General features: G+C 36.1%; 2 protein-coding genes across 2 annotated transcripts; both read left to right on the top strand.

Annotated features, from left to right (window-relative positions):
* The first annotated feature begins 4,054 nt into the window (after positions 1-4,054).
* LOC113359048 (tigger transposable element-derived protein 1-like) lies at positions 4,055-4,525 on the top strand. Its single transcript, XM_026602744.1, has one exon. It carries the CDS (start codon positions 4,055-4,057, stop codon positions 4,523-4,525), a length of 471 nt encoding a protein of 156 aa, XP_026458529.1.
* A 1,540-nt stretch (positions 4,526-6,065) lies between these two features.
* Positions 6,066-11,036, top strand: LOC113359047. Its single transcript, XM_026602743.1, has 2 exons — positions 6,066-6,815; positions 10,639-11,036. The coding sequence occupies exons 1-2, from the start codon at positions 6,066-6,068 to the stop codon at positions 10,681-10,683; spliced, it is 795 nt and encodes a 264-aa protein (XP_026458528.1). The 3' UTR covers positions 10,684-11,036.
* Positions 11,037-11,273: the final 237 nt, after the last annotated feature.

Genomic DNA, 11,273 nt, shown 5'->3' with positions numbered 1-11,273 from the left:
GATTTTGATTCTTCTGAGGAAAATATGGAAATGGATGAAATGTTGTATGAAAAAGAGGAAGAAATGTGTATGGAGTTTTTGCATCAAATGGATGAAGATGCAAATCAAGATAGAAGAAGTCGAAATAAAATTTTATGTTGCAATTACAATCCGGGATCATATCAAAGCCTTTAGATCCATATTGAGTTGCGACTAGAAGATGGACGTGGTGAGATCAACATTTTTACCACGAAAAGATGATACATGATTATTTTAATCATGAATGTCTATTTCCATGAGGATTTTCAGCGACGATTCCGCATGGACCGCAACTTGACGCAAAGGATTATTGCCGAAGTTTGTTAGGTACAACGTTTATTTAATTATCAGTATGATGCACGACATGTACGAGGCTTTAGTCCCGAACAAAAGATCACTGCGGCCCTCCTAACTAGGTTACGGGGTACCAGCGGATTCCACAGATGATTACATATGTACTGGGAAAACAACCGCCTTTAGGTATCTCAAATTGTTTTGCGAAACAATTGTCGAGCATTTTGGTCCAACCTTTTTAAGAAAGCCTACTCAGGAAGATGTTCAAAGAATATATGAAGAAAATACCGCGAGGGGTTTTCCAGGAATGCTAGGTAGTCTTGACTGCATGCACTAGACGTGGCATGCATGTCCGGTTGAATGGGCAGGCCAATATAAGGGTTATTATCCAAAACAACTGTAATTTTGGAAGCTTCATCCAGCTATGATTGTTGGTTTTGGCATGCCCAATAACGATCTCAACGTTTTGTATAAGTCACCATTGTTTGAAGATATTAAGAATGGGATCACGCTGCACTATAATTTCACCATCAACGGTAATCACTACACTCAGGGTTATTATCTAGCAGACGAAATCTATATCCAGAATGGTCAACTATGGTTCAAGCTTATAAACATGTAGGTTTTTGACCGACGTCTTCGAAGGATATGAAGTACTTTAACACCTAAAAAATGAAATGAAGAAAGGATGTTGAACGCGCTTTTGGCATACTGAAAAGGAAGTTTGCCATCATAGCTGGGCCGACACGCTTTTTTGATCTTCAAGAAATGAACAAAATTATGCTGACTTGTATCATTCTGCATAACATGGTCATTGAACAAACCAGGCATGACCCAACCTGGACGAGCTTTTCAGATGAAGATTTGGTGCTGGATCTTGTGGTGGAGCACGGACGGCCAGAAAGAGAATATAGACTTGCCACTGACAGACTCCAAAATTGGGGAATCTATGGAAAATTAAGACAAGATCTAACTAAGCACATTTGGGCTTCAAAAAGAGAAAGAGACGATGCGCGGGGGCGAGGCAGATAGATGTTATTTCAATTTAGTGTTGTTGTTTATTTTGATTAGTACGTTTTTTAATTTAAATTTATTTTTTTAAACGACTATACTTAAAATTAAAACTGAGGCAATTAGATTAAAAGTAATTTTATATAAACGAGTATAATTAAATTAAACTTAACTAAACAAGAATTAAAATCAGTTAGAAAGACTGCATTCATCTTCGTTTTCTTCCGAGGCATCATCTTCGTCTTCTTCCGCATTTACATACTGGCCAGTTTGTTGACGGGGGTCTTGTTGTTGTTCGGCCGCGACTTGTTGTTGTTCGACCGCGGCTTGTTGATCTTCAGCCGCATCCATTCCCTTAGTCCATGCAGCAAATTGTCATTTACTCATTATTGAAATGTTCAAGGAAAGTAACTTTTTTAGCTTAGGATCCCTGTAGTATTTTTCTCGCGAAAGATGACTTTTTTGTTGATTATTTAAAGCAACGTCACGGTCCCTGGCTCTATCTGCTTCTGTCTGCATCTCGAATTCCTTGTGATCAACATACATTGTACTCGCTTGAACCTCCTTACAATTATCGTTGGGCTGCGTTTCTCGCTACTTTTGCATCTTTCTGTCCCCATCCTCTTATTCTCTTGACGTTGGTGTTAACGTCTAGATTATTGTTGTGTTATTCCTGACTACTTGGAGTTCCATCAGGTGAGGAAGCATACCCTCAATTCTGAAAATCCTGCGAGATTGGACCATGTGGTGATCTTGCAGGCACTTGATTACCTTCTAGCAAGTATGGATTAAACTTGTTAAGCACCCTCAAAATGGTGAAACAAGTTTCATGTTGGAAGCTTAATTTATGGTATCTTTGCCACTCTTTCGACATCTTCGTTCCACATCTGGTTCGCCTTCACCACTTCTTCTGTTGTGCCAAATTTGAGTGATCAAAGCTACATATTCACTAACGGCTGCTGAAATCGCGTGAAAACGATAAGACAACCCATCAGCATCACGTCTATGGTTACCTGTTTCTTCACAAATTTTTTGTCAAATATTATCATAAAAGGTTTTTTTTTCTTGATAAACACCATTGATTTCATCCAATGTATATAATACATAATTTCTACAAAGTAACTCGTCTTCATCCATCGTATACTTGACACCACGAATTCTTGTGTTTCTTGGTTGTGATTGCGGTGTATTTTGTTGTGTTTCTTATTGTGATTGTTGTTGTGTTTGTTCTGGTATTCGTTGTGGTGTTTGTTGGTGTGATCGTTGTTGTGAGGATGCCATGTTTGTTAGAAATGAAATTTATAAAGATGGGATTTTTTCTAGTAGATTGAGTTGATATGAATAGTTTTGTTTGAAAAAAAAGAAAAAGAAAAATTAGAGATGGTATGAAATTGTGTAATTTTGAGGTAGTGATGAAGAAGGTGTGAGTTTTAAGTCTGGAGATGAACTGAATTTATAGGGAAACAAAAAGGAGCAACAAATGGAAGGAGCCGTTGGCGCTCATATGAAGAACGCAGCGCTTTAAGGAAGGACGCTGACGCATGAAATAAGAACGGGCGATGCAAGGACAAGCGCCAGCGTTTTTGGCTCAAGCGCCAGCGTTGGTTCCAAGCTCGCCCGACCTTCCATCAAGCGCGCGCTACATGTTCCATATCACTCAACAAACCAACAAATTTGTTGGTTTGTACATCCATTTTTCATATTTGTTGAGTCCATAGTGGGAGAAAAATCAACAAACTTGAAGTTTGTTCAGTCCATAAGAACTGATCTTAGGGTTTATAGGATTTGGAAAGATTGGATGGATATATAAAGTGTTTTTCTTTTTTATGTTTTAAAAGGTTAGTTTAGTGTTTCTTTTTGATTTGTATTTGCAATAGAAATGATTTATGTTTATATGAGTTAAGACTAGGATCAACATGAAATCTCTTCCACCAAATCAAACATAGGACAAAGATAAAAACTCGATAAAAACTCGGAGTTGACTCGCTCTCTTTCATCTTCCAAATTCATCACCCTCAACCTTTTGATATTTGATTCCTTTACCTTTTTCATCACTATCCATCTCTATCTTTTATCTATTATTAGTTTTCTTTACATGCAATAGCTTTTGATCTAATGAATTGTATTTTTATTTACGTGTAGGTACTGATCAGCAGACTGGGATTTGTCGGAGACTCCTAAAGCAGTTTTGCCTATTTGTCCCTTCCTTTTTATTCCTCTTTAATCCTTGATACTATCAATGACTATTACAAAACAAATTACATTAGAAACTCTATAAATTAATGTTGTCGGGACCATCAAAATTTATTAATTAAGCGAGATATTAACTGGGAAAAATGGGAAAGATGTTTGTATGGATGTCACATGTGTCTCTCCATTCACTGGTGAGGGTGTCCGTTCCTTTTCCCCTAGGAAGGCCATTTCGAGTGATGTTTCTCGTAAACGGGCCAATTATTTGGACAAGTGTGCTGCACATGGGTATGGTTTGGGTATTCTGGATTTCTCTACTTTAGGGGAACTTGGGGAAGATACTCTTGTTTTTTTCAAACGTCTACGGAATTGTTTGATGAGCAATGACGCTAGTAGTGGCTTAGGAAGTTTTATTTTTTATAGATTAGGCGTTGCTATTCAAAGAGGAGTTGGTGCCCAGCTTGTTGCTAGGTTACCAACCAAAAGCTCTGTATGAGATATTAATTGACCGATAAATTAATAATTATTAATTTATATATTGATGGCTGCAAGAAAAGTTCTCCTGATTGTGGAAAATTACCCTTCTCATCCAAAAACTATTGAAGGACTGCAAAATGTTGATTTTTTTTTGCCACCAAAGACAACTTTAGAAATTCAACCCTGTGACGCAGGGATTATACGAGCTTTTAAAACGCATTATCATCGTCAATTTTATAGAGGTCTTTTGGAAGGCTATGAATTAGGGTCGTCAAATCCAGAAAAAATAAATGTGTTAGATGCAATGAATCTTGCAATTTCAGCATGGATTATCGACGTTCGTACAAGTACACTTGCAAACTTCTTTCGTCATTATAACCTTCGATCAACATATAACACAAGTGTAGACAATTTAGATGAACATACAGACAGTGAAATCACTGGAGACTTGCAAATTTTGATCAAGAAGTTGGGCTATCGCAATTCAATGAATGTCGAAGATGTCCAAAAATATCCGGAAGAACACAATTGTTGACTGATGAAGAAATAGTCGAGAGCATTATAGGAACTGATAAAGATGTGGAATAAGAAGATGAAAGTTATACAGTAGATCCCCTTTCACGAAACGAGGCTATTAAAGCGACAATCATTGAATAATTTCTTGATAAGCTATGAGAAAACAACACCAAAATTCTTACAATGATAAGATAATTGAGAGATGATATTCAATGCAATATTGAGATTTTAGCAAAAAATTGAAGACAATTAAATCATTTTTCAAAAAGTCTTCGTAAATCATTAATGTATTGAGTATATATAATGTATTATTAATTTATATTTAAGATGGGGTCTACATAGATAATCAAAAATGTATTATCTTATAATTTTAACGAATTATTAATTTAGCACGTTGTCCCCAACTCGGGACCGACCAGAAATATTATTTAAGAGAGTTTATCAAATAATCCAGTATTAATTAAAAGAGTTTCTACTGTATCCCTTTTCTTCCGTATTTTTCTTGCAGAATCCAAAAGATTTTCCTCTTTTTTAGTCTCCTTAAAAGATCAACTGCTGCAAGCTTTCTAGCCGCCTACTTGTTACCCTCTTAACTTCTTTCTTCAACCAGTCTCTTTTCTGAAAAATCCCTACATGTGTCACACATTCAAAGAACAGAAAAGAAGTTGTCCTGAACTGTCAAGCATGCACATGCTATTACTTCTCCTCTTATACTATATCTTCCTATTTTACTCTTACTCTTCATTCACTATGGACAATCAACTCAGTGAAGTACAACAAAAAATGGAGACCACGTTCATATCTAAAAGGCTTAGAGCTCTAAAACAACCAGATATCTCAGCAGAAGTTTTGTTAGAAGGAGCTAAACAATGGAAGTTTTGTTTTTTATCTAAAATTTACTTAGACAAACAATATTCAGTGAGTGAGTTAGATAGAGATCTGAAGAATCTATGGACGAGGATTAAGGATATCTTCATAAAAAAGGAAGAAGATGACAGTCTAATGATCAAGTTTTATATAGAAGAGGAGTATGAATTGGTTTTGAAGTTAAGACCTTGGTATATTGAAGGTGACCTCTTAGTCACGGAGCCATGGAATCCAAACATACCAAGATCTCACGCAGATTTGACTAAGCAACTCTTATGGATGCGTCTATATAACATGCAACCAGAATTTTCCAATCAACCCATCGTAGAAAGTATAGCGGCATCTATGAGAGAAGTCAAGGATTTAGACCCTCGAGATTGCATAATACCAAAGGGAAAGTTTAAAAAGTACAAGTCTTGATCGATGTTCGTGATCCATTGCGTAGAGGTTTCTGGATGAAAAACACAGTAGGAGAAGAGGTGTGGATTAGGTTATTTTACGAGAAGCAACCTTTTAACTTGTGTAACTACTGTTACACAATAGACCACAAGTAACAAGAATGCGAAGCCATTGAAAAAAAAATTCTTCAACAACAAAGAGGGTATCTCTCATCTAAATCTATTCTTGATCCCCCGTCATGGAATAATCCAGATACAAGAGGTTCAAAGAGTAGTGGCTCTCAAGTTTCAACCATGCAAACCGATCAGGAAAACCAACATGCAATAGTTATTGAGGAAAATCAGGTTGTTGTCTTAAATGCAAGTCAACAGGAGGAGGCAAATGAGGTCGCTGAGGGTGAAGGAAAAAATGTTGAGCAAGATTTATTGGGGAATCGGCTGGCTGACACAACGACTCAAATGGAATCCCAAATCTCAATTGGGTGTAATAACCAAGGTATGCTTCAAGTTAATATTTCCAGAGGAAGGGATAAAGATAACTCATATCTTAGGCATGGAAAGAGACTAAGAATGGATCAAGGGGAGTCTAGCAATAGGGGTAAATCATCTTCTCAACCCTTAGAAAATTTCACCCAGTACCCAACTAATATTCTGAAATATACTGCAATTCATAACATTAGAGAGGAAAATCAAAGTGGGGAAATTTTAGGTGAAAAAATTGATAGGAATTTGCTTAGAAACTATCTTGATATGAGTGGATTTGATGTTTCTTTTGATGATTACAATGCCCAAAACATAGATCCAGCGAATTTTCATCAATCAGGAGCTTTTAAAGGTCATATTGAAGCCCTAATTTCTCAGTATGAGCAAAATCAAACCATCCAAAACTCTTCTAATCAACATGAAATATATACTTCAAACACTCATGTAATAATTGATGATCCAAATTGCACACCTAACTTGTATCCTCCTTATCAAGGGACAATCTCAGAGCAAAACTACGCTCGAAGGTTCAAAGAAAAAGCCCCATCTGCTGCTGATCAGGTATTCCATTATAATTTCTTTTAATCCAATTGTAGTTTCAGTAACTCGTGTTTTAAAAATTGCATATTTCAGTTCAATTCTCTTAGTTGTTATCTTTGTTTCTCTCAATCTTCTGCATTAATCTTAAAAAAATGAAAATTCTAACCTAGAATGTTCAAGGTTTTGGTTCCAAGGATTCTAGGGATTATCTGCTAGAGATTATAAGAATTCATAGTCAGGATATTATCTTTTTAGTGGAAACAAAAATTAGTGAGGACAAAGATAAAGCTTTCATACAACCGTACTGCTACCCAAACTCTTTGCTCATTAGTTCTATTGGAATATCTGGAGGTTTAATTCTCTTGTGGAAACATGGATTCCCTTGTGATATAGTCTGCTCAAAAGATAACATGATCCATTTGTTAATAACATCTAATCCCGCCAAAGAAGAATGGCTTCTTACCTGTATGTATGGATCAACTTATAATGAGTTGAAACAACAACAATGGAGTTTTATTAAAGAACTAGTTGAGAATGTCTTCCATCCTTGGGTAGTTATGGGTGATTTAAATGTTCATCTCAGTAAAGGGGAGAGTTCTTATAGTACCTAAATAAATCAATGGGTTTGTAATAATATTGATGTTGCTGGTCTAATGGATGTGGGATTTGTGGGTAGTAACTACACATGGACAAATAAAACAAATGGAAAGGGTTATAAAAGAGCTAGAATTGATCTAGCGCTGAACAATGCTCAGTGGAAAATTCAATTTCCAGACTCAAAGGTATATCACCTCCCATTCATTAGTTCAGATCATTGCCAAGTTCTCTTAGTCACAGAAGTTGATTGCATCAAACAAAAAAATGCTTGGAAGTTTTATAGATGCTGGCTAAAGGATCCTACGTGTGCTCAGACTATCACAAATTCTTGGGATAGCTCTACTGCTAGAGGAAATTCTAATAATCTTGGAAGTAAACTATCCATCGCTAGAAGACATCTAGCATAATGGAATATAAATCATTTTGGCCATATACAACAACATATATCTGCTCTAAAAACTCAGCTCCAATATGTCCAATCTAAGCCCCATAGTGATCAAAATAGTACTCAAAATCAAAATATCATTGATCAGATCAATCACTGGAAGAAGATAGAAGCAGATTACTGGCAGTAAAAATCAGGTTATCAATGGATTCTTGATGCTGACAATAATACAGCTTATTTCCATGCCCTAGCAAATCCTAGAAGGTCAAGGAATAACATTACAACTCTGAGAGATTTGAATGGAAAGTGGTACCAAACTAGATAAGAGCTAGCAGGTTTAATCAAAGACCATTTTTCTAAAATAACTACCTCTACCAAGCCAATTATCAATGATTCTTCTTTTGATCATATTCAGCCAGTCATTACTCCAATGGAAAATGATATCTTACTGAGTATGCCAACAAAAGATGAAATCTATAATGTGGTTAAAGGGTTGAAAAGTTGGAATTCTCCGGGACCAGATGGATTCCTAGATGGTTTCTTCCAAACTCAATGGGCTACAGTTGGAGATGACATTACTTCAATGGTGCAAGAGTTATTTTCATCCAAGAAGATGCCTCAAAGTATCAATAAAACTTCCATCTCTTTAATTCCTAAAACCAAACATCCTCAAACCTCATTGAACTTCAGGCAATCAGTCTCTGTAATATTTCTTATAAGATCTTTTCCAAGTTATTGGTTCTCATAATGAAACCTCTCATGCACAAAATAATTTCCCCTACCCAAGCTTCTTATGTCCCAAAAAGATTCATTAACGACAACCTTATAATAGCTCATGAAATAATCCACTAAATGAAGAAGTGTAAGAAGAAATCAGCTCAGATAGCTCTTAAGCTAAACATGTCAAAGGCATTCGATAAATTGGAATGAAAATTTATAGACAAAATGTGGAACTGCCTGGGTTTTTCTGAAGATTGGAAACTACTTATACAACAATGTGTAAGTACTACTTATATCTCTATTAAGCTAAATGGTGGATGTTGTAATGAGTACATTCCTACTAGAGAATTAAGACAAGGGGACCCCCTGTCCCCTTATCTTTTCATCATTGCAATGGAGTTTCTCACTAAAAGTCTTAACAGAGCAGAGCAAAACCAACAAATTCAAGGCATTAAGGTAGTTAAAAATGTTCATTCAATCAATCATTTGTTATTCGCAGATGATTGCTTGTTGTTTTTTCAAGCAGATCAAAGAAGTTTTGAACACATCTTGCATATTCTTCAAAATTTTGGAGAACTTTCAGGACAGTCTATAAACTTCACAAAGTCTGCAGCTTTCATTATAGGAGATATCTCTAGCAGAAAAGCAAAATATTGTCAATACTTTAGGTGTCAAGCAATTATGTTCTCCAGACAAGTATTTGGGAGTCCCAATATTATTGGGGAGGAACAAAGTTAATGATTTTCATTATATCAATGATGTCTTCGAAAATAGACTCCAAGGATGGAATTCTAAACTGCTAAACATGGCAGCCGGATCCACCATGGTTAAATCAGTCTTGAACACAATTCCAGTACACTACATGGGCAACTTCAAACTCCCTAAGCACTTAATAAACAAATTGAATGTTACTCAAAGGAAGTTTTGTTGGGGACATAAAAGTTATAGGGGAATCAATTTTATTGCTTGGAATTCCCTTTCTTTCTCTAAATGTGATGAGGTCTAGTATTCAGAGATCTAGAACAATACAATATGACACTAATTACAAAATTAGTTTGAAGACTTTGTATGGAGTCAGATCAGTTGTGGGTTAAAATACTTAAGTCGAAATATTCTCCACATTGTGAATTCCTCCACCTACAAAAAGAACAACAAAACTCTTATTGGATTTGAAAAGGAGTTGAGGAAGGTCTTCAACAAGTTAGGAAATTTCACAGATGGAATGTGAAATGTGGAACAAAAACCTTGATTTGGTATGATAAGTGGGTAGTAGGCTTAGGTCATCCACCAATACCGAAAGAAAATTTCAGGGAACCAATTAGAGTAGTTTATGTTTCTGATTTAATGCTGCAAAATCCAAGAAGATGGAATATCCCACTTATAAATGTAATATTCCCAAAAGACACAACAACTCTCGTTAGAAATATGTATCTCAGTCAGCAGGGAAGTGATACTCTAGTCTGGAAACCTAATCACACAGGAAAATTTTCAGTCAAATCGGCTTACAAGGTCTTAACTTCTCTGGCTTATAGACAACTTCAACAACAGAAACCAGTTCAAAAACAAACTTGGAAGCGCTCGTGGAAAGTTAGAGCTCCTCATAAAATGAAGCTTTTCATTTGGAAATATCTAAAAGACATTGTTCCGACAAGAGCTAAATTTAGTAGATATAAACATGACATAGAAATCACTTGCCCACACTGTTCTTCACACCAGGAGGATTTAACGCATCTAATCCTCAACTGTGACTATGCAAGATCAATTTGGTTTCTACTGAATATCAACACTCACAATGTGCAAGCAAGTCACACTTCACTACTGTCATGGATCATCAGTTGGTTCTCTCAACAGTCGGTTTCGGAGGACTATACCTTACTTCTCATGATAACAACTTGGTTTTTATGGAAGAATAGGTGTGGCAAAAAATTTAGAAACAAAAAACCAAGTAACCTTGAAACTTTCAAGAGGATTCGCAGTATGGTTCAGTCCCTTAGCACAACAATGCCTCAAAATAATACTATTCCTAGTAGTAGTATTAATACTAAATGGATACCCCCACCAGAAATTACATCAAAATCAATATCGATGCTTCTTTTGATGATAAGCAATTTGGGGTTGGTCTAATAGCTCGTGATTGTGCAGGAAGGATCCAAGGCATCAAGGGAAGATTCATCTATGGAGGGCTAGATGCGGAACAAGTAGAGTGCTTGGACTTCAAAGAAGCAGTGTTATGGGCTAACTCTCTGAATCTAAAATATGTAATGTTCGAGCCGGATTGTCTTAATCTAGTTAAAACTATCATAGATGCTACCCCTTATGTAAATTGGTGGAGTCAGGGGATTGTAGAAGAAATAAAGCATCTCTTGTCTAGTAGTAATGTATGTCAGGTCAGTCATGTTAAGAGAACAGGCAACATCACAACTCATAATCTGGCTAACAAAGCTAGAAAAAAAAAAAGCTTCTTTTGATTTTTGGAATACCATCCCAGTTTGGTTAGCCGATATTGTAAGGGATGAAGAAGAAAGCCTGATGTTATGTAATATAATCTAAAAAATACTTTTCCTTTTGTTTAAAAAAAAAGAAAAGACTAGGATCAATTTGAGGCTAAACTAGTCTTTTGTTCAATCTAGACACTCCATAACCAATTACAGTCCTCAACCAACACCTCCCTGGGCCTAATGGTACAGGTACATGGTTTCCTTTCATACTCCATAACCGAGGGTAGGGGTGAGCATTTGGACCGTAATCCACGGATTTAACCGGGACCAACCGTTCAT

This window comes from Papaver somniferum, chromosome 3 (genome assembly GCF_003573695.1).
Source record: "Papaver somniferum cultivar HN1 chromosome 3, ASM357369v1, whole genome shotgun sequence".
Lineage (NCBI taxonomy): Eukaryota > Viridiplantae > Streptophyta > Magnoliopsida > Ranunculales > Papaveraceae > Papaver > Papaver somniferum.
This window is presented reverse-complemented; position numbering and strand designations above follow the sequence as displayed.

Coding starts and splice junctions, on each gene's coding strand:
- LOC113359048 (XM_026602744.1), top strand. CDS start 4,055: ATGGCTGCAAGAAAAGTTCTCCTGATTGTGGAAAATTACCCTTCTCAT.
- LOC113359047 (XM_026602743.1), top strand. CDS start 6,066: ATGCAAACCGATCAGGAAAACCAACATGCAATAGTTATTGAGGAAAAT. Junction 6,816..10,638: donor CCCCATCTGCTGCTGATCAG/GTATTCCATTAT, acceptor GTGATTGTGCAG/GAAGGATCCAAGGCATCAAG.